General features: G+C 40.7%; 1 protein-coding gene across 10 annotated transcripts in view; it reads left to right on the top strand.

Annotated features, from left to right (window-relative positions):
- Nucleotides 1–24,111, top strand: part of STN1 (STN1 subunit of CST complex) — a 47,635-nt gene that overhangs the window by 13,282 nt on the left and 10,242 nt on the right. For 6 of the 10 annotated variants that reach the window (XM_015063087.3, XM_053207045.1, XM_053207046.1 and 3 more), the window contains exons 4-9: nucleotides 400–468; nucleotides 5,729–5,902; nucleotides 6,644–6,758; nucleotides 10,421–10,595; nucleotides 16,359–16,481; nucleotides 19,770–19,842. In XM_015063087.3, the coding sequence (XP_014918573.1) occupies nucleotides 400–468; nucleotides 5,729–5,902; nucleotides 6,644–6,758; nucleotides 10,421–10,595; nucleotides 16,359–16,481; nucleotides 19,770–19,842 (729 nt within the window). The remainder of the gene's footprint in view (nucleotides 1–399; nucleotides 469–5,728; nucleotides 5,903–6,643; nucleotides 6,759–10,420; nucleotides 10,596–16,358; nucleotides 16,482–19,769; nucleotides 19,843–24,111) is intronic. The other 4 variants (XM_015063089.3, XM_053207049.1, XM_053207048.1 and 1 more) reach the window with 4 other exon arrangements.

Here is a 24,111-nt window from a genome sequence, read left to right as displayed (position 1 = left end):
GCATACTGTGAGAGGTTACTTCTAAAAATAGAAGGAGGGGCACCTGGGTGGCTCAGTCGGTTAAGCGTCCGACTTCGGCTCAGATGATGATCTCACTGTTCGTGGGTTCGAGCCCCACACTGGGCTCTGTGCTGACAGCTCAGAGCCTGGAGCCTGTGTCAGAATCTGTGTCTCCCTCTCACTCTGCCCCTCCCCTGCTCATGCTCTGTCTCTCTCTGTCTCTGAAAAATAAATAAATATTTTAAAAAGTTTTTTTTTAAGTAGGAGAGTTTTATAAGGGTTTGACCAAGCAGGCTATTGAAAAATGTCATTTTTTGGTATGGCAAAATCCAGTGTTGGTGTACTGATTCACTAGCAGTGCCCAGATCTCTCTTCTACCCTTTTATGCTTCTCTTGCAGTGGATGACAGCACTGGAGTTATAAACTGCATCTGCTGGAAAAAGTCGAACAATACCGAGTCTTCCTCAGGTACTTTTATGTGACACACTGGTTTACTTTTCAGCTAACCAATGGTTTTTACTCAAGGTGGTTCATCACAACAGCTGTAGGGTTAAATTTTCACATTTATCCGCTGGTGAATTCTGTTGATCAGCTCGAAGCACTGTGCCCAGAGCTCTGGCTGCTGTGCAGACTAATATCCTAGAAGAGCTAGTTGTGTTTGTTTCTCCCTTCTCTTTAGTGCTCACTTCCTCCTGAGCCTGCAGGAGTGTGACGTGGCTGCTGGGAATTCCAGCGTTTCATTTTTACCATGGCAGCTATTACGTGAGTCGAGATGTTTTAGCTTATTTGCCAGTCAGGTCAGAACCCCCTTGCTCCAGGCATATCCCTTAACCAAAGAAGATTTTGAAGACTTTTCCTCGTACATGATTGCCACTAACTCTGTGCTGCCATGATCCAGATTTTCTGAAATCTCAAATATACCAGGAATTCTAACGTTGATGAGAAGGTAAGATAGAATTCCTTTGAAGTTAGCTCAATTATATAAACTGAAAAGAAACTTTAAAATCATATATTGAACACATTGACTGTAACTGAAATACCATTTGGAATTCCTTGAGTATATTTTAATAGTTCTTACTTGTTTTTTAAGTTAAGTTTATAATATCAAAAAATGGTAGGCAGAACTGATGATCATTTTTGGTTCTAGAGGAGCTACAGAAACTGGGACCTTGTTTTTCTGTTTTATAACATACACGGCATGGTGCCGTATACAGTGGGGTTATCACTAAATATTGCCTGCTATAACATCTAACTTCTGGCATCTGACTCCTTCAGTGATGCGTGGTGCCTTTCCTCTTTGCCGTCACCTGTCCGAATCTCAGCTTCCTAGTTTGACTGTCCCAACCAGTGGAATGCTCCTTTGCTTAACTTTCTGACATATTTACGTTTGGAATATGGCCATCAGTTTCATATAACTTCAGTATTCCATTTCCTAATTTGGGAACATCTTAACCATTGGCACTAATTTGCTTAGGAAGCTTTGTAGATATGGGGCGCCTGGGTGGCTCAGTTGGTTGAGTGTCCGGCTTTGGCTCAAGTCATGATCTCACGGTTTGTGGGTTCAAGCCCCACATCAGACTCCCTGCTGTCAATGCAGAGCCCATTTTGGATCCTCTGTCCACCCCCCTCTCTGCCCCTCCCCTGCTCGTGCTCTCTGTCTCTCAAAGATAAATAAAAACATTCCAAAAAAAAAAAAAAGAGGAAGCTTTGTAGATAAAAGTTAAAAGAGACAACAGGTTTTTATGCAGCTGCCTCACAGGCAAGAAGTAAACCTATAAGACAATCAGATATTTGAATTTGCATATATGTCTAGGGTATTAAAATCACTTGCGGATTTATGGTTTTTGTGTGTCAGAATCTCGTTTCAGACTATGGAGCGGCAGACTTTTTCTGTACAGAGTCAGCTAGTAAATGTTTTCTGCTTTGTGGGCCATGTGTTTTGAACTTCAACTATTCAATACTGCCATTGTAACTCAGAAGCAGCCATACACAGTACATAGGTGAATGGGCATGGTTGGGTTCCAATAAAAGTTTATTTACAGAAACAAGTTGTGGGTGGATTTTGCCCATGGCTTGTAGCTTGTAGACTCCTGTTTTGGACATTGTTTTAATTTTCAAAATCAACTCTTTTTTTAAAGAATGATACAGGAATATTATATAACTCCTATATAGTAATTTTTTAAGATAGAATGGCTACTGAGTGAGATTTTTAAAATATTTCTAAGTAGATGAATAGATGAACAGTCACAGCAGGTAGCCTTAATTGGAAATTTCTTTGAGGATAAAAACAAGAGGGTATGAGTACAAGGAAAAAAACCTGGAAATTATTCTCGTCGCGTTATATATGAAGAGATATTTTTCAGTTGTTCTGGACTAGCCCCTTCTCTCCTTTTCATTTAATTGCCCTCAGTTTAAAAGCTTTCCCCTGGAAAGTGGCCAATGAAGACTAATTTTTTTAAACAAAATTTAGCCTGAGTCAAAATCGTGTTCCAGCCCGTTAAGGTATATAAGAATATGATATTAACTCCTATAAATGTCCTGTTGAGTGCACCATTTGGACTTAACTTTGGAGATAAGTTAAGAAAGCTTGGCCTTGATACTAGAATTTTAGAGGGGGTTTATCTTCCAGGATGGAATAGGCTTTTTAAAATGAAATTCTGTCAGGCTCCAGCCGTCTCATTACATTCACTAAATTACAGAGCGTGAGCCCTTTCAGAAATTCGGCACACCATTGAAATGAACGCTGGGCCTCATTCTCAGACCAGCCGTTAGTCTGATTATTTCAGCAGTGCTGCATGAAGCATTTGTTATCAAGTGTTTTAAATTCAGTCGAAGCAGAAGAGGGCTTGAGAAATAGGAACACAGATGGAATAACCTTTTAAAAAGTAATACTTGGGGTATTTTCTGAAGAAACCCAGTAAGCTAAGTAACATTAATGCTGATTGCGTCTAGATTCCTAGGTATTGGTTACTGGATACACAAAGTGCTCTGTGCTCTAGAGGTTGCCATTTCCCTTGGTAGAGTCGATGTGCTACAAGAAAAGTAATGCCTTTGCTCTTTACAAAGCCACAGTTCTCTAAGTTGTATTAGATTAAAAAGCAGAAAATGTGATCACCAGGCTAAAAGAGAGATTTGTTCACTCATTATAGGACCGCTAATATATGACAGAGCTAAAATAAGACAACAGCAGGAAAGACATCAGCATTTAAGAAATGTTATTGGTTCAGATAGAGGAAAATATTTTCAAAAGAGGTAACTGCGACCCCTGTCTTTCAGCTTATATGGCATAAGGAGATGAAGTTATATATTTATTGCGTGAACATGGGGGTATATATGTTAAGCTCTCCTAAGTCCCTAGCTGTTAAAGCACCAAACACTATCATCAGTGACAATGGGATAGGCTAAAGATCTTTTCACACCTTTATGTAGGAAAATAAAGTCAAATAAGCATAGAAAAGCAGTGGAATGCGGAGGGGTGGATATAATCAGCACACTGATAAAGCTTCCCCCCCAGTTTTTCAGAAGTTAACATAAAGTATACAAAAGACATGAATAATATATTGAATGTATAAGATGATTTCTGTACATAAAGAAATACAGAGTAGATCATCTTATATATATACATATACATACATACATATACATATACATCTTATATATATACACATATATATAAATATATATATATATATAGTATATATATAAAATAGCCTGGCAGTTTATTTTTTTTTTTTAATTTTATTTATTTATTTATTTATTTTTAAATATATGAAATTTATTGCCAAATTGGTTTCCATACAACATCCAGTGCTCATCCCAAAAAGTCTGGCAGTTTAAAAGCAAAATGAAATATCATGGAACCACGTATTTTTTTAAGGTACTAAACATCCAAACAAGTGAAGCCAGAATAGGAGCTACAGATGTGCTTGCGTGCTGGTGACACCTTGTAAAAAGAGAATGGTTTGTTTTTTTCTGGCAAACATTCTGACAATATGTAATGAACTTAAACCTGTTTTTACTTTCCTATCCAGTAATTCCCAATAAGACGCCAAAGAAAACAGTATAATTTTGTCTAGAGGGCTTAATTGTTCATTTTTACAAATAGTTGACATTTATAGAATATTTCCTGTGGATCTGAAATTGTGCTAAGCTCATGACGGAAGGGTTAACTTAGATCATATATAACAACTCTGTATATGAGGTGGACTCCATTGTTATCCCCATTTCATAGTTGAGGAAACTGAGGCACAGTGAGGTTAAGCAGCCTGCCCAAGGTCCCACAGCTAGTTAAGAAATGAACTGAGATTTCAGCCAGGTCTGTCTGACTCCATTACCCAAGTGTTGACCTCTAGGTCCCATCCAGTGCTAGCGATAAAAAAAATATACAAGCTATACAATGCTAGCGAAATAAAAAATTATACAAGGGAAGGGAGAATGAAATATTCAATGAGACTAAACGAACTGTGGCATATTAACGTGACAGAATGCTTGATTATAATTTAAAATGCTAGAGTTGTGTGGATTCTGTGGATATGTGTGAATTTAAACTTATGCCAGGCAGAAAATGAGAACACAGAATTGTTCACACACACTAGCTGTAACTGGGAAATGTGAGTATACGTAGGAGAAGGCAGCAGAGAATAAAGAATAGCAGGAAGGCACTAGAGTCAGAGACTCCTGGAGTTAAAACTCCAGCTTGGTTGCTAACTACTTGTTTTACTTTGGGCAAGTTGCTTGACCTCTGTGGCTCTGTTTCCTCATCTATAAAATGGGGCTAATAATAAATAGGTAAAGTTGTGAGGATTAGATGTGCTAATCCATTGTAAAGTCCTTAGAATAGCACCTACAGTACCCAAATATTCATGGCTATGCTTATTATTTAACTCTTACAATTTGAAATTAAACTTAAGTGATAGAAAGTATTTAGAATTGAATGTGCATTGGGTTCTTTTCACCATGCAGTTGTATGAGAGAGAGAGACAGAGAGAGAGAGAGAGATTACCCCAGTTACCCAACAAAGATGAGAGGTAAGAGTGAGAGATTGGGGTATTGAGCACCTAGGTGGGAAATCAGCCTGAGGCACATTTGCCTTCCCCATAAACAGAACTGCAAATGAAGACTCGTGGGCCCTATTCCTTCTATGCCAGACTTGTCTTCCTGCACGCACACTTTAAATTTTTTTTTTGATGTTTATTTTTGAGGGGGGGGAGGGGCAGAGAGAAGAAGGAGAGACAGAATCCAAAGAAGACTCCAAGCTCCAAACTGTCAGCACAGAGCCCGACACATGGCTCAAATTCACAAATGGCAAGATCATGACCTGAGCCGAAGTCAGATGCTTCGGCTGAGGCACCCCAGTCTGCAAGCACGCTTTAAGGAGTTTAGAGCTGTTGCCACCAAGCCCGGCTGAACTCATACAGAATTCAGCTCAGGACCGTGTAGAGCCCTTTGACTGCACTGGCGATGCAGGGGTAGGAGTGAGAACGGAGCCACGCCAGTACTCACCCACTTGGATTTATCAGGCCTTCTAGACTCCCTTCCTTCCACCCTATTTCTGAATAATTACAGCTTACGCCTTCTATTCAGCAGAGGACTTCAGAAGGTTACATAGATTTTGTGTGGTAGAGCAACTAATCAGAAATAGAATGAACAGATATGTTGGTCTTTCCCCAAAACCACCTCACAAATGTGGTGGAGTGATTGTGTTATGCATTTGTCTCTTTTCTTCTAGCCCTATTAACGACAGGTGGTCCAACTATAGGGGAGCTGAACTTAACCTCACAGCTTAAGAAGCTGCAAGAGACCATTGAGCAGAGAACAAAGATAGAAATTGGGGACATTATCCAAATCAGAGGTTACATCCACACATACAGAGAAGAACGAGAAATTCGTGTCACTACTTATTGTAAGCTCAAGTAATTTCTGCCACATTGGTTGTTATTCTGGGTGTGTGTCCAGTAAACTGTGGGTTAGCTACTAAACTCTGGATTAGCTAAAAGTCAAACTCCTAAAAAGTTCAGATTAAAAAATGTAACTCTGGGAAATTATATTTCATAACATGCTTTCTTTACAAAAGCAGCATTTCCTAACTTTATTTTGAAGAGAGGTAACTACAAATTGGGGAAGAAAATAAATGATTTATTATATATGTCTGGCAAATTGATTTGGGTAACATAATAAAGTACTTTGAAGTTCTAAGTGTCAATCCATTTAGGGCAGAGTGTTCATATTCCTTAAAATGATGGAGATTTCTGAAACACCATTGAGTCCATTAACTTTGAAGGAAAACAGCTGATGAGAAATATGATCGTCCCACATCCTCTAAGTGATACCCTTTGCAGTGCTCTGGTTGATTTTGGTTTGGAAATCCCAAGGCTAGCCCCTGTTGTCTGCCATTGAAACAGATGAGTGAAAAAGCAAACATACTTTCCCTGGTTCTAGTCTGCTCCTGGCCAAGCCTGGGATGCTTAGTGCATTGCATGCCCTCTCGAAGGATAAGGGGGAATCGTTTAGTGCATCTAGAATGTATGCTCCCTGGGCACACATAGGGAAGGAGATCCCCTGGGCATCTAGCAACAATTTGGACATGGGAAAGACCTGATCTCATTATAATTTCTCTGGCATATTTTCCCCCATGGCTTGTTAGATAAAGTGGATGATCCAGTGTGCAACATACAAATTGCAAGGATGCTTGAGCTTCCCAGTATCTACAGGAAAGTTTATGACCAGCCTTTCCAGAGCCCAGCCCTAGAGCAAGAAAGGTAAGCTGTGGCCTTTTCACTGCTAGAGATGTGACAATGGCAATAAGGCCAAGCAGTGGGACCCCAGATGCTGGGGTGGGTCTGGGTTCAAATCCTGAACCATCTGCTTACTCACTGAGGGTCTCTGGGCAAGTCTGCTTACTCGCTATATGCCTTAATTTTCGTATCTGCAAAGTGAAGATAATAATAGTACACATTTTCGAAGGTGGTTGTGAGAAAATGTACGTGTAATCAGAGTCCCAGAAAGAGGACAGGGAGCAGAGAAAATGTATTTGAAGAAATAACTGATGAGGTTTTTCCAAGTATGCAGAAAACTGTAAAGCTCAATGAGCGCCAAGGTAGGAAACCTAAAGAAAGCTGCAATGAAACATCACAATCCGAACACTACACTGTGGGGGCGCCTGGGTGGCTCAGTCGGTTGAGCGTCCAACTTCAGCTCCGGTCATGATCTCACGGTTCGTGAGTTCGAGCCCCGTGTCAGGCTCTATGCTGACAGCTCGGAGCCTGGAGCATGCTTCAGATTCTCTGTCTCCCCCTCGCTCTGCCCCTCCCCCACTCACATTCTGTCTCTCTTTCTCTCAAAAATAAATAAACATTAAAAAAAATTTTTTTAAAAGAATACTGTGGCACATTATAACAAAAAACTATAAAAAATGAAACCCATCATTCCCAACCAGGAATGATTTTACTCTTTTGTGCAGGGGTGAAAAAGAGCCAGGAGGAGCAAGGATATAGTCATACCCATTAGTGTGTGCATCCAAGAACCTTGAGGGGAGCCAGAAAACTAGGAACAGTGGCCGCCTAAGGGTGGGAACTGAAACAGGATAAAAAGGAGACTTTCACTGTGTACCCTTCAATTTTTTTCATGCGTATATATTACATTTAAAAAACCCTTACGTAAAAAAAAAAAAAACAACTGGGCACCTTAGTGGCTCAGTTGGTTAAATGTCCGTCTGACTCTTGGTTTCAGCTCTGGTTGTGATCTAACGGTTCATGAATTCGAGTCTCGTGTCAGGCTCTGCATTGGCAGCATGGAGCCCTGCTTGGGATTCTCTCTCTCTCTCTCTCTCTCTCCCTCCCTCCCTCCCTACCCCTCCCCCTTCCTCTCTCTTGCCCCACCCTCACTTGTGATCTCTCTCTCTCAAAATAAATAAATAAAACTTAAAAAAAAAAAACAACCCAAACTGCAGACCCGTAAAAAGTAAAAAGTGAAAGTTTCCTCATTTTCCTGTCTGCCGCAGTACCATTGTCCGGAGGTTACCGCTGTGCATAGGTTGGTGTGTATCCTTTTAAACTTTTTTCTTATGTGCATATACAAGCATGAATATTCACTCATATATTTTATGGGTTCTCACTTGCTTTTTTATAAAAATGGGACTGTACCTATATTATATATGCTATTTGGCAGATTGACATTTTTTTTTCAAAATCTCATGAATATCATAGTTCCTGTAGTCCTGCCTGATCCTTTTAAACAACCACACATTGCTCACTGCATGAATTGCCCTTTATGTCAAAAACAAGCATGATTATTGAATAGACCAATTACCAGTAACAAATTTGAATCAGTAATCAAAAACTCCCAACAAACAGAAGTGTATGACCAGATGGATTCACAGGTGAATTCTACCAAACATTTAAGAAAGCGTTAATACCTGTTCTCCTCAAACTATGCCAGAGAACAGAAGAGGAAGGAAAGCTTCCAAATATATCCTATGAGGCCAGCATTACCAAAACCAGACACACTACAAAAAACTACTGGCCTATATCTGTGATGAACATACATACAACAATCCTCAACAAAATATTAGCAAACTCGGGGCACTTGAATGGTTCAGTCAATTAAGCAAGCATCGATTCTTGATTTTGGCTCAGGTCATGATCTCATGGTTTATGAGTTCAAGCCCCACATTGGGCTCCACACTGACAGTGCAGAGCCTGCTTGAGATTCTCTCTCTCCCTCTCTCTCTGCCCCTCACCTGCTTGCTTGCTCTCTCTCTCAAAAATAAATAAATGAACTTAAAAAAAACTAACAAACTGCACTTAACAGTACATTAAAAGGATCATTTGACCATGATCATGTGGGATTGATTCTGGGAATGCAAGGATAGTTTAATATTCACAGGTCAATCAACATGACACATCAACAAAGGATAAAAATCACATAATCATCTCAGTAGATGTAGAAAAAGCATTTGGCAAAATTCAACATCCATTCATGATAAAAACTCTCAACAACACTTTGAGACGGAACATAGCAAAGTAAACACAGGAAAAACCCACAGCTAACATCGGTGGAAAATAGAGTTTCTCCTCTAACATCAGGAACAGGAACAAAGAAGTCCACTGTTGCCACATTTATTCAACATAGTATTAAAAGTTCTAGCCACAGCAGTCAAACAAGAAAAAAAAAAAAGGCATCCAAATTGGTATGGTAAGGAAAAAGTTAAACTGTCACTATTTGCAGATGACATGATACTATACATAGAAAATTTTAAAGATTCCACCAAAACAAATTATTAGAACTGATAAATGAATTCAGTAAAGTTGCAGTATGCACAATTAATACACAGAAATTTGTTGTATTTTTATACACTAATAACAAAGTAGCAGAAAGAAAAATTAAGAAAACAGTTCCGTTTTCAATTGCACCAAAAAGAATAAAATACCTAGGAATAAACTTAACCAAGGAGGTGAAAGACCTGTACTCTGGAAACTATAAAACTTTGATAAAAGAAATTGAAGCTGAAACAAATGAAAAGATATTCCATGCTCATGGATTGGAAGAATTAATATTGTTAATGATGTCTCTACTACCCAAAGCAATCTACAGATTCAACACATTCCCTATAAAAATGCTAACAGCATTTTTCAAAGAACACATAATCTTAGAATTTGTACTGAACCACTAAAGACCCCAAGTAGCCAAAGCAACATTGAGAAAAAAAGAGCAAAGCTTAAGGTAACACAATCCCAGATTCCAAGATACACTACAAAGCTATAGTAATCAAAAGAGTATGATACTGACACAAAAATAGACACATAGATCAATGAAACAGAATAAAGAGCCCAGGAATAAATCCATGTTTCTATCCTCAATCTATAACAAAGGAGGCAAGAATATACAATGGGGAAGAGTTTAAAAATAAAAAAAATTAAAAATAGACATACCATATGAGCCAGTAATTCCACTATTGGATATTTACCCAAAGAAAAGAAAAACACTAATTAAAAAAGACATAAGCACTCCTATGTTTATGGCAGGATTATTTGTAGTAGCCAAGATACGAAAGCAACCTAAGTGTCCTTCACAGGGGGGATGGACAAAATGGGTGAAGAAAAGTAGGAGATACAGGCTTTGGGTTACAGAAGAAGTCACGAGAATAAAAGATACAGCATAGGGAATATAGTCAGTGGTATTGTAATAGCATTATATGGGGACAGATGGTAGCCACACTTGTGAATGTAGCATAGTATAGACTTGGTCATTGCTATGTTGTACACCTTAAAGTCATATAGCATCTTGGTCAGCTATACTTCAATCAACCACTAAAACAAACATCGTATAACGTTTCATTTCCTAGCTGGGTTTCTGTTTTATGCACACCAAAAAGAAACAAAGGTGATAGTTCTCTGCAAGGCTTTTAAAAACTTTCCCCTAGCAGCAATCCAGGTGCCCTGGACCTTGCCAATCTCACATGTTTGCTGAGTGAAAAAGCCAAAGAATTCCTCGTGGAGAACAAAGTACAAACCTTTTACCGGCAGGAATTGGAAACTGTGGAATCTCTGCTGTCCCTGGCCAGTCAGCCTGTGACTCACAGCTCCTGCTCTGAGCAGGTAAGTGCAGCATGCCCATGTGAGAATTCAAGTCCCCTGTCCCATGTCTGCAGCTGAAGGGTGTGGGGGAACATGACTGCGGCATTAAGACTCCGAGGGTAGGGGAGCACTTACCGTCGGGGTGGCTCATTCGGTTAAGCGTCCAACTCTTGATTTCAGGTCACGGCTTGATCTCAAGGTTCATGGGTTTGAGCCCCAGGTTGGCTCTGCACTGACAATGTGGGGCCTGCTTGGGATTCTCTCTCCCACTCTCTCTCTGCCCCTCCCCTACTCACATGTGCACATGTGCTCTCTCTCTCTCTCTCTCTCTCTCTTTCTTGCTCTTTCTCTCTCAAAATAAATAGTTAAAAAAAAAAAGATTCACAGGGTAAATGCAGAGAACAGAGGTTATGGTTCTATTCAATGTTTTTTTTTTTTAATTTTTAAAAAAATTTTATTTATTTTTGAGAGAGACAGAGACAGAATTTGAGTGGATTAGGGACAGAGAGAGAGGGAGACACAGAAACAGAAGCAGGTTCCAGGCTCTGAGCTGTCAGCACAGAGCCCGACGCGGGGCTTGAACTCATGAGCTGTGATATCGTGACCTGAGCCGAAGTCAGACGCTCAACTGACTGACCCACCCAGGTGCCCCTATTCAGTGTTTCTGTTCTGGAACAGAACAGAACTTGAAATGAGAATATGCACCTGCCCTTTTACCCTCCTCACTTAATCTCAGTCAACTTAATCTTTAGGTAGGAAAAAACAAAAAGTCTAAGGTTCATAGTACTTAGATCTTTGTATTCACTGAGATGGATTTAATCTAAGCAGGAGCCAAATGAGGGGGAAATAAATGAGAAGAGGTAATTATCTTTCCAAGATTATTTATTGATCAGGATGATTCTCGAACTGAACAAAGGTTTTTAATGACTTGTTCTCTCTTCATCAAAACAAGGTTAACCTGTCATGTTTTGAGAGTTTGAATAAAGACCCAAGTTGTATTCAGTCTAGTTTATAAGTAAAAATTTCTAGGAACACGCCAGAAATTTCCTACTCCTCCAGGAAAGAGCTGTCCCTTTTTTTCAGGTGAACTTAAGTTGTTTGGTGTTTACTTACTCACTTGGAATTGCTATTACTTGAAACTTTTGTTTTAGGCTCCCTTTCATTGCAATTCTTGGGTTTTTTATTGTTGTAACACAATTTATATTTACTTATTTTATTGATTCTACCAGGAAATGTCACCTTCTTATATTCCCTATTTGCTCTATAGCCACCTACTTCCTTACTATGCTATCACCCTGTTTTCATATCTCAGGATCTCACTGGTATTTATTTGTGCACCTGCCTATTCCTCGGCCAGAATTTAAATTCTGTAAGTGTGGAGGTCTTGCCTCTCTTGTTCTTTGCTCTCTAGAACCATAGCCTAGAATAGGGCTGCCATAAAGTAAGTTCTTTTTTTTTTATTTAATTTTTTTAAAGTTTATTTATTTTGAGAGAGAGAGCACGAGCAGGGTAGGGGCAGAGAGAGAGAGAGAGAGGAGAGAAAGAAACCCAAGCAGGCTCCACACTGTCAGCGCAGAGCCTGATGTGGGACTCAAACTCACAAACCATGAGACCTGAGCCAAAATTAAGAGTTGGATGCTTTACCTAGACTGAGCCACCCAGGTGTCCTATAAAGTAAGTTCTTAATAATCATGTGTTGGTTGAAGGAAAGAATAGTTTTTTAAAAATTTAAATGGTCCCTGGAGCGCCTGGTGTCTCAGTCAGTTGAGCGTCTGACTCGTGATTTGGGCTCAGGTCATGATCCCAGGGTCATAGGATCAAGCCCCGTGTTGGGCTCCGTGCTGAGTGTGGAACCTGCTTAAGATTCTTTCTCGCTCTCCTTCTGCCCCTCTCTCCCCTGCTCAGGCGCTCTCTCTCTCTCTCTCTCTCTCAAATAAAATTAAAAAAAAAATTTAAATAGTCCCTGAAAGTATCTAGTTAAAAGTAAGTTTCCTTCCCATCCTCCCTCCTACCCCCTTTCTCCAGGGATAAGTATCATTACTAGTCTCATGAATATTCTTCCAGTGACAGTCTGTGCATTTGTTAACTAGAAGTAGTTCTATCCCCTTTTTTTTACACAACTGGTGGCATGCTAAACACTAATCTGTACCTAGCTTTCCATGTCTAGCATGTCTTACAGATCCTTTCCTAGCTATATATATATAGATTTGCCACTATAATAATCTTTTGTTACATGTACCATAATTCATTTAACCATTCTCTCCATTTCTGGCATGGAAGTTTTCCGATCTTTTGCCATCCCAACAGGGCTGCCTTGAATAGCTCTGATAGGTAACATAAGTTATTCCTCGTGATTCTGGTGGAACAGGTAACAGGTCCTCATCTTGACCTCCGAGGCATGACCACTGCTTCTCAGTTTCGTTCGTGAACCTAATTATCTCTTCCTGGCACCTGGCTGTGTGCCCGGTGACCCACAATTTCATTCGCAGACATGAGGTATTGTGTTTCAGGAAACAGCCAGGTGGAGAGGGTCGGGACTGGCCACTTTGTTCTGTGCCACTGTCGCTTCTAAGCAGTTGGGGCTGTCCAGCTGTCTGCAGACAGCAAGATTAACCTTCTTCCCATTTGGTCATTTAGAGGAGGCTCCCTGCCAAGTCAGCCTCCTAGCACTTTTGACCACTCTGTCGGCATGTTCTGAAGGAAACTTTGAAGCCGAGCAAAGACCACATTCTTCCCATGAACCCACTCTTCTGTAGAGAGACTTGAGGATTCTCTGAGGGCTCCTCCATTCAAAACAACCGTGGGGAACTTTTGGCATGATATCTTTTTGAAAATGCTTAGAGCAGAAACTTGTGTCTGCCCAGTCATGTATGTTGAAAAAGAAATGAATGTGGCACTTTGTTTTGTCTTTGGAAACTATTTTTCCATCAATTATGAATTATTCCTTCACATGACTCTGGGGAGGTCAGTGTCATTAAATTGAATTCTGTTTAAGAGAGCCTGGGAGACTAAGGATGCTTTACAGTGATGGTGAAACCCTAGATCCTTCAGCACTTTTCTCTTGTCATACAGATGAAAGCTTCACAAAAAAATCATTGTGATAGTATTATAGTTTAGAGGCAAGGGAAGAGTGGGTTTCAGTGTTTTCCCCCTTTCTTTTTTTCCATAGTGGCCCTTCATAGCAAATCTAGAAACATGATAAGCAGACCTTGCAAAACCATTGTTTCTTTGACAGCTGGATAAATGTGGTTTGTTTGGGAATGAGGACTCTATATATATTTCAGAGATCCACCCAGTTCCTGACCTGGGGCTAGGAGAAGCCTGCTAAGTCTCAGCACGGTCAACCAGTCACTGTTTTGTCTCTGTGCAGTTTCGGTTTCCTGAATCAGATGAGCCCTGTCATTGCTCTTTGGAAAAAGACAAGAAAGACACAAATCCCAGGCCAGGCAAAGCTGCTGGCCAGAAGAGATGATTGGAGGCCTTACCCTTGAGACTGTGACTTTATAACCAGCAGGGAGATATGTCTTGAGGTCAGCCGAGGCAAATGTTTTTGGAAAGGAAGCTTCGCACATTGTTTATATTTACAGAGAGCCTTTTCTGTTGGGTCCTCCTCCTTCACAGCTGAAACTGTGCTTTTAATCTCACGGTGCTAGCACATGTCTTCCTGCTGCCTGAGCTTACTGAAATCTGGGAGGAGGAACCGAGCTTTCTGTGTGGGCTGGGGATAACCAGGAGTCCTTTTTAATGATAGCAGTAACCATGTAACAATCATTTTTAGTTTCCAGTTTATTTCTATTTTGATAAGAGACGTAATAAACTCGACCTTTAGGGTCCTTATATTAAATTGACTGAAGAAGATGAATTTCCTTAGAATTATGAAGATTGAGCAGTTGTAGAGGTTTTGTGGGAGAGTCTGTTTTCGGTTGACGGTGCTTCCCCTAAGTAAGGGCACTCAGCTTTGCCTGAAGCCCCCCCCCCCCCCCGCCCCTGAATTAAAAGATGTATGGCTGAGAATTGCTAGGTAAGATGTTTATTCTAACAGATTGATTTTCTGCCTGTGGGAGTCATCACATAGTTGTTGGCCTTATTCTGCCTTCAGAGAATGGGTGCTGTTGTAACCTGGAATGTTTGTTAACTTTTTAGGCCCTAATATTCTAATGATCAGGTGCTCTAGCTTGTTGAATATTAATTAAGAATGTTAGACTGTCCTCTTCAGCCCAGGGGAGCATATCTGTGTACCATCACTAGGATCCTTTAGATTAAAACAGTGTCTCTTTAGAAGGCCTCTTCTAGAAAGAGAGTGTTTCTTTAGGGATGCAGTTATGAATGCTCGAGGCCGTTGGGGGTTTCTTTCCTTTCCAGTCACTTGGAGGAAATGTCATCAGCAAATCACAAGCACGTTCTCTCTTTAGCATCTGTGGGAACTGCCCCAGATAGCCTTCACGAGCATTCTTCTTAAGAGGTAGGACTTTGCCTTTAAACACTTTTGTAGAAGCTTTGCCTTGTGTCTTTGGTGGTCTCATCTTTTAAATATCTTGACACATTTCTGTCACGTTAAAAATGGATCTGTACCTTGAAGAACAATTGTTCACCACTTAACTTTGTTTTAGGAATGGACTGAAGATCCCCAGTGGAATAATAAAAGGGATACAGCCTCCATAATGGGGTATTTATTTCCCATTCATTACACAGATATCTTATTAGTTATCTGTTGTGTGCCAGGGAGGAGGTGGCCAAGTTGAAATAAAGTCCCCGACTCGGTAAGCTTGCAGTCTAGTTAGGCATGGTGGGACACAGTTGAAGGCCTAGCTTCCTTGGAAATAAGACATAGGATGAACCTGGTAATTTGTCTGGGTAAACCCGTATCTTAGAGAAGAGGAGAAATGTTGAAATTGAGGAGATAGAAAACTGACAACAGCCGAGGTTCCTTCCATGTGGTCTAGAACCCCCTCTGCCTTCAGCCCCATGGACCCGCCTTTGACAGACAGGTCTCCACATAGCTATTTGCCTCTCTTTAAAATTAAGTTGGAGGGGCACCTGGGTGGCTTGGTTGAGCACCCAATTTTGGCTCAGGTCATGATCTCAGGATTCCTGAGTTCAGGCCTCACATCGAGCTCGCTGTTGTCAGCACAGAACCTGCTTTGGATCCTCTGTCTCCTCTCTCTGCCCCTGCCCTGCTTGCACTCTCTCAAAAATAAAATAAAAATTAAAAAAAATAAACATTAAATAGACTAATTAATACTTTTTATATCCTGGAATCCCCAACTTATTTCAATATGTGTAAAATTCCCTGAAGTCCTTAGGAAGAGATTACATATAGCCATAATTTTAATGAAAAAACTGACCTAATATGTATATAATGCTTTGGACCTGAATTAAAAAAAATAAAATCAAAGGTTATCTTTTTGTTTAGGAAACAGTTCTATCAAAACCCACATGGGAATAGAAGTAATTTTAAATGTTCAAGACATATAAACCACATACTTAAATTTAAGTATTATCTTTTTGATTTTCCATTTCATATTGTAGAATTAAATTAAAAAAAACAAACAAACCCACAACCAAAGTATGGAACAGTTATCAAGCATGATCCTGCCTGAACAAACTTCCCAGGCCTCCTTAAATGTCACCATCCTGCTAGGCCACATACCTGGATCTTTTTGACTCAGCAGATTAAAAGCCTGTTGGGTGAATTCATAAACCAGCTGGTCCAGGGAGTTACTCTTAGATGCTGTAAGATGGGACTTACCTCTTTTCTTCTTTTTCTTTTTCTTCTTCCTACAGGTGGATGTTAAGAATGAAACCACTTCCAAGGCAATTCATAGTATATTTAAGAATGCTATACAGCTTCTGCAGGAAAAAGGATTTGTTTTCCAGAAAGATGATGGTTTTGATAACCTATACTATGTAAGAGACCTGCAACTTTATTTTTTTCCTTCCTACCTTCAATCACAACTGTATTCATTCCTTAAGAATACCTAGAATTCCTATTTACTGTTTTTAAAAATCATTAAGGAGGTATGTAAAATGAGGAGCAAAGGTCAGCCTCATCTAAGGTGCCATTTGTCCTTGTAGACACTTGTCTGTGCATTTACACATGTACATCTATAGATGCTTCTGTGCCTTTTTTTGTGATTATCCTATGGATCAGACTTCTCAGCATTAACACTGTTTGGGCCAGATGGTTCTTTGCTGTAGGTGGCTTTCCTTTGCACTGTAGGATGTTTGACAGCATCCTGGCCTTCATTCCCTAGAGAGCAGTAGCAGCCCACTCCCCCCACCAGGTATGACAACTTAAAACATCACAGGACATTGCCAGGGGTGCCCTGGAACAGTTGAGAACCACTGCTCTAAATAATGCCTGGCAGGGAGCCTGGGTGGCTCACTCTTAAGCATCTGACTCTTGGTTTCAGCTCAGGTCATGATCTCACAGTTTCATGAGTTCAAGCCCCACATCAAGCTCTGCGCTGGCAGCATGGAGCCTGCTGGGGATTCTCTCTCGCTCTCTCTCTGCCCCTTCACCACTTGCACTGTCTCTCTCAAAATAAATAAATAAAAACTTTAAATAAATAAACAAGTATTGCCTGGCAAGTTTTGGGGGTACCAAAATAGCACGCCACGGGCATCTTTCCATGTTAGTACTTATAAATCTTCCACAATCTTTTTGACCTTGCATGGTGTTCCATATTCTGGGTACTTGCCATACACTTTTAGCCACTTCTTTCTGATGGACATTTATGTTGATTCTAACTTTTGCTCTCACAGATAGTGTTGCTGTTGCTATTTTTGCATAACTCTCTTTGTGAATTCATGTAAGCATTTTGGTAAGATTCGCTCTTAAAGAGGAATTGCTGGAGCAAAGGGCATGTACCTTAAGCATTTGGCCAACACAGTCTGATTGGCCTGCTAGAAGGCTCTACTAATTGACATTCCCACCAGGGGTACAAGCGCTTGCTTGCCTCATAACCTCCAGAGTTAAAGGTTCACCTCTCACTGCCTACCTTTAATAATTGAAGGAGCCAAGCTTTCAGTAAAAACAGGCTTTCTCATGACTGTTGCTCGTAGTGTAGATGTGGCTTCAGTCACGAGCAATTCTAGAGGCAGTTCAAAATTGTGAGGACTCCTAGAAGTCTCTGTATTTACAGACGTGATTCTTGAGGGGAAGCTTTCCTTAATAGGACATTTTCATGATGTTGATTTACTCTAGTTATTTCCCCACTTTAGAGAGCTTTTTTTTTTAAATTAAGATACGTTTTATTTAAAAAAAATTTTTTTTAAGTTTATTCATTTATTTCCAGAGGGAAAGAGAGAGAGAATGCAAGCAAGGGGGAAGGGCAGAGAGAGGGAGAGAGAGAATCCCAAGCAGGTTTGCACTGTCAACGCAGAGCCCCCTGAGGGGCTCGATCTCACAAACTGTGATATTATAACCTGAGCCGAAATCAAGAGTCGGACGCTTAACCAACTGAGCACCCAGGCGCCCCAATTAAGATATATTTAAATACTATTTGAGCAACTTAAAAAAAAATTTTTTTAAGTAATTTCTGCCATCCAGGGTAGGGCTTGAACTCACAACCCTGAGATCAAGAGTCGTATGCTCTATCAACTGAGCCAGACATGTGCCCCTGAGTAACCTTTGAAAAGGGTATTCTGATCTTTGTAAGGTGGGTGCAGACCACCTCCTCCTGGCATGGAAAGGCCTAGTAGGGTTGGAGAATCCCATGCTAGTCAGCTCACCTCAACATGCCTTCCCCCACATCCCATCCCCTCCTCCCCCTCCCCTGGTAGGCTCCAGAGTTGGCCTTCTGTGTCTGCAGAAAGCAGCTACATGACTACAGGCAGCAGGCCAGGACTGAGGTGTGGCAGGGCTAGGGCACTTCCTCCTGTGAATCAGTGTGAACTGGAATGGGGTGATCAAGCAATAATGGCTCTTTTCCTCAGCAGAACCATCCGCCTTCTCTGACTTCACTCCTCCCCTTCCACCTCCTCGCCTGTCCTAGAGGTTTCTGTTTTCCTGAGGGCCTTGCCTCAGGGAAAATAGTTATCACTGTGATGTAGATATTTCTGTTTGTTTGGTAGTTTCCTGCTTTCAACAGCTCTCACCCCCATTACCTTATTTGCTCTTCACAATAACCTTGTGAGTCAAGAGAAGGCAGGCGTTGTCAGTATCCCCATTCATTCTAAAATCTGGTCGTTCTAAAATCTGATCATTTTGTAAGTCTAGTTCGACAATTCCTCATACATGTATGTATTTGCATGATTTTTTTGTTTATTCCTTTCTTCCTCTTTTCCTTCCTTCCTCTTTCTCTTTTTTTTTCTTTTTGGTTTTTAGATTTACTATGGAAGGAAGATGAAACCCATTTGGTTACTGCTTCCTTCTTACTTGAGCTGGTTGAGAAAGGAGCTTCGTTATTTTTGCCTTTAAGACAAAGTGTTTCAAGGGATGGGCTAGATTTACTCTCTTGCTAGCCTTTCCTTACGGTTTTAATTTCATTTGTTTTCCTTTGTGGTTGGGAGTAAGAAGAGAATTAATGAGACAGGAGACTTGTGTCATTCCCAGAGGAAGTCCGGGTTGGAGATCAGACTTTGATCACTTGTGTCTCTCTTTCAATATAAAAACAAGTGAGAAACATCAAGAATGTGTTACAAGTATTTGGGAAGAAAACTGCTCCTTAAAAGTGTAGAATTTCAGGGGCGCCTGGGTGGCTCAGTCGGTTGAGTGTCTGACTCCGGCTCAGGTCATGATCTCACTGTTTGTGGGTTTGAGCCCTACGTTGGGCTCTGTGCTGACAGCTCAGGGCCTGGAGACAGCTTTGGATTCTGTGTCTGCCTTTCTCTCTGCCCCTCCCCCACTCATCCCCGCGCGCGCGCGCTCTCTCTCTCCGTGTCTCTCAAAAATAAACATTAAAAAAAAGTGTAGAATTTCAGGTTTTCTTGACATCATGGCCCCAGTAAACCACCTTCCAAGGGAGTATGCCTCTGCACCAACTACAGAGCCTTGAGCTGCTTAGGGACAGAGCTGGTTTCATAATAGGCCAAGTATCAAAAACCACATTGTTGGTTTTTGGTATAGGGATGGGATTATTTTGTGATTATTAGGAAATTTTTAGAAACTATCCTAAAAACTAATCTGGGAATCGAGATGACACAACCGCTTTATTGCTTAAGAATGCTTTCTCTCCTGGTTTTCCTGTTTAGGTAACCAGAGAGGACAAAGAACTGCACAGAAAAATACACCATATCATTCAAGAAGACTGTCAGAAACCAAATCGTAAGTGGGGTAATATACATGTATGTGGTGCCCTGATGCCCTGGAGGGGGTTGTTCCCTCCCAGAGAGCACCTGGGATGGAGAGTCAGGAAACCTGGGGCTTTCCCCAGTAGTGACTTCGAAGTATGACTGGTCAAGACACCTGCCTTCTCTGAGCCTCAGTCTCTTCTTTTATAAAGTGAGTGTTAGACTTGCACAGTTGTTCTGACCTTTGCTGCTCATAAGACTCAACCATAGAGTTTTTTATTGTCATTTTTATTTTTATTATTATATTTAAAAGATTCCATTTATACTTTTTTTTTTCAAGTTTCTTTCTTTATTTTGAGAGAGAGACAGGGAGCATGCACACAAGTGGGAGAGGGGCAGAGAGAGAGGGAGGGAGAGAATCCCAAGCAGGCCCTGCTCTGTCAGCACAGAGCCCGACTCGGGGCTCCATCCCACGAACCTCAAGGTGATGACCTGAGCCAGAATCAAGAGTTGGACGCTTAACTGGCTGAGCCACCCAGGCGCCCCAACCATGGAACTTTTTTAAACATACAGTGCTTGGGTCCCAGCTCTGGGATTCTGATTCATTAGGGGGTGGGACAGGAGCTGGACAGGTGAGCATCTCAGGTGACTCCAGTACAGTGAGGTAAGCCACTGAGCTAGGAGTTTCTGACCTTCTATGTCTTATTCTCTCTAATTTGTCTTATTTCTTATCCTACCTTGTCTTTGGAGTGAGACCGTTTCCTCTCTTCTAACACAAAGACTTTCAGTTTTAGGAGCATGGTTCTAGACGTTATAGTTTATGAACACTAATTCAGTCATCTTGGAACCTGATAATTTGCAGCTTAGAATAAAGCTGGTTTTAGTGGAGTTAGGTCAACCCCTAGTGGTTAGAAACTCAAACTGTAGATAGTCTGACAACAGATATTACCACATTCACACTAGTTAGAGAAGAAAGCACTGTAGATAGTCTGGCAACAGATATTACCACATTCACACTAGTTAGAGAAGAAAGCACTAGTCCTATCTTTAAATCCTGTGTAAACTGATCAGACTTCAAGATGACTTTGCAAAGTCGTCTTTTGCAAACATATACTAATAACGAATATTGGCATCTGTGAACAAATGAGGCTGGCAGAGAAAGGGGAAAGACTTGTTAATGACCCAGGTCTCCTCAGCCTGCTTTCTTTCTGTCCAGAGAAACCCACCCCCAGCCCTTACAGCCCCTAAATCCCCAGGGCCTGGCCCTACTCCAGGCTGAGTCAGTGGGTGGAGCTGGACCAGGTCTCCAGTCCTGGTGTTTGTGGTATGCAGCCCTGTTTAGCCTTTAAGAACCTATGATGTCAGATCCCAGAATGGTGTGACAACAGATCTTAAAATAAACTGAAAGCAGTCTATTATTTCAATACAAGGTTTCTGGCCCATGTTTACATCATTCAGAGCAACAAGGACGAGTATCCTTGAGTTGGGGGAAAACCTGTCTGTCCACACTTTAGGGAGCTTTGAAGAGCAGTGAAATGTGGAGTTCCTCAACCATGAAGAGATGAGAGGCCCCTCCCCAGATAACCTTCCTGCACTGATCCTCATCCTAGGCTACCTGGCCAGATTCCTGTTTGGGTCTGCACTAGGAACAGGATGGATTGAAATAATCCCCGTGCCTGGTGAAGCAAATGACAGGAATTCACACTTCATTTCTTAGGAGAACCAAACTGCCTAGTGACCTGAGACTCTGTAAAAGTGGCAGGTTTTACGTTCCCTTCTCACCCACAGACCAGCTACTGCCTTGGTGAGTGTGTGCGTCAAGGTGGAAATCCTGTGACACTCAGTCTGTGTATGGGAACCTCGAAGCTATAAGCCAGTCCCCAGAACTAGGAAACTCCCAGGAGCTGAACTCCTGGGAGTTACTCCCAGGAGTAACTGAGAATGCCAGCAAAAATACCTCGTGGGGACTACCTTGCAGCCTGCTATGATTACCCCTTTACATAGAAAATATATATAGATTCTGAATAATAATGTATGGACATGGTAAAAAGTCAAACAGTGCAAAGTACACACAGGAAAGTCAGACTCCCTCCAAACACTGAGCCCCAAGATTTACGTTCCCAAGTCCAAATGCAGTGGTTGTTACTAGTTTCAGGCATATTGTTCTAGAGATGTTGCAAACACTGACGGACATATTTGTACAGTTTCTTTAAAAAAAAAAAAACAAAAAAAAACACAAGTTAAAAGTTAGCATATGATGCTGCGTGTTCCGTTCCCTGTATCTTAAATCTAACCTTGGCTTCTAGAGTTCATTCAGCAACAGCACATTTAACAGTGCTTCAGTCTTTTAAATAGTTGCACGGTATCCCATTATACATATAGATAGATCTTCAAACACTTAATCATTCCTACTGGGCCTTTAGTGTTTCTTACCTTTTGTACAAACTACAGCATTTGTTCCTTATCACGATGGTTGGTAGGATATAAAATCTTTAGTCGTTTATGAATATTTCAGTAATGGATAAAATTACAATAAGAAAGGGGCTATAAACATGAAGCCTGTTTTTGGTCCCTAAAGCACTGATACTGGGCTTGTCTAAAGACAGGCAGCATGGCAAAGTTGTGAAAAGCTGGGCTCTGGAGCTTGCCCAGAGTTTGAATCCCAGCTCTACCACTTTGTAGCTGTGTAACCTTGGGTAAATCTGTGCCTCAGTTTCCTTTTTTTTTTTTAATTAAATACGGTTGAGCTACAACACTAATATTATATTAGTTTCAGGTATATGACCTAGTGATTTGACATTTATATACATTACGAAATGATCACCATGATGTCTGGTTACCATCTGACACCATATGAAGTTATTAAAATATTATTGACTGTAGTCCTAACTTACTCTATATTTTATAACTGTTAGTTTGTACCTCTTAACCCCCTTCACCTATTTCATCCATCCCCTCATTCGCCTCCGCTCTGGCAATCACCAGTTGTTCTCCATATTTACGAGTCTGTTTCTGTTTTGTTTTGTTTGTCCCTTTGTTTTGGTTTTTAGATTCCACATGTAAGTGAAACCATATGGTATTTGTCTTTCTCTATTTGACTTACTTCACTTAGCATAATACCCCCTAAGTCTATTCATGTTGTCGCAAATGGCAAGATCTCATACTTTTTTATAGCTGAGTCATGTTCCATTGTATATATACACCACGTCTTCCTTATCCATTCATCCATCAGTGGACACTTAGGTTGCTTCCATATCTTGGCTATCGTAAATAATGCTGCAGGGGTGCCTGGGTGGCTCAGGTGGTTGTGTCCGAATTCAGCTCAGGTCATGTTCTCATGGTTTGTGAGTTCAAGCCGTGCATCGGACTCTGTGCTGACAGCTCAGAGCCTGGAGCCTACTTCAGATTCTGTGTCTCCCTCTGCCTCTGCCTTCCCTGGCTCGTGCTGTGTCTCTCTCTCTCTCTCAAAAATAAATAAACATTTTAAAAAATTAATGAAATAAAAAAAATAATGCTGGAATGAATATGGTGCTGCATATATCGTATTTTCATTTTCCTTGGATAAATACCCAGAAATGGAATTGCTGGATCATATGGTATTTCTGTGTTTAATATTTTGACCCCCATACTGTTTTCCACAGTGGTTGCACCAATTTACATTCCCACAAACAGTACATGAGGGTTCCCTTTTCTCCACATCCTTGCCAGTACTTGTTATTTCTTGGCTTTTTGATTCTGGCCATTCTAACGATAGCTCATTGTGGGTTTGATTTGCCTTTCCTGATGATTAGTGACTTGAGCATATTTTCCTGGTCTTTTGGCCATCCATGTGTCTTCTTTGTAAAAATGTATATTCAGGTCTTCTTTTTAAATCATATTATTTACTTTCTGATGTTGAGTTGTATGAATTCTTTATGTATTTTTAATGTTAACCGCTTATAGATATATCATTTGGAAATGATATATATATCACTGATGATATATATGTATATCAGTGATATATTTCCCATTCAGCAGGTTGCCTTTTTGTTTTTTGATGGTCTCCTCTCTGTGCAAAGGCTTTTTAAAAGTTCAGTGTAGTCCCAACTGTTTATTTTTGCTTTTGTTTCCCTTGCTTGAGGAGACACATCCAAAAAAAATATTGCTAAGGCTGATATCCAAAAGTTTACACCCTGTGTTTTCTTTTAGAAGTTTTATGGTTTCAGGGCTTACATTTGGGTCTTTAATCCATTATGAGTTTATTTTTGTGTGTAGTGTAAGAAAGTAAGCCCAGTTTCATTCTTTTGCACGTAGCTGTCCAGTT

Source organism: Acinonyx jubatus, chromosome D2 (assembly GCF_027475565.1).
Source record: "Acinonyx jubatus isolate Ajub_Pintada_27869175 chromosome D2, VMU_Ajub_asm_v1.0, whole genome shotgun sequence".
NCBI classification, from domain to species: domain Eukaryota; kingdom Metazoa; phylum Chordata; class Mammalia; order Carnivora; family Felidae; genus Acinonyx; species Acinonyx jubatus.
Note: the sequence above shows the minus strand (reverse complement) of the source record. Positions and strands in the feature narration are given on the sequence as shown.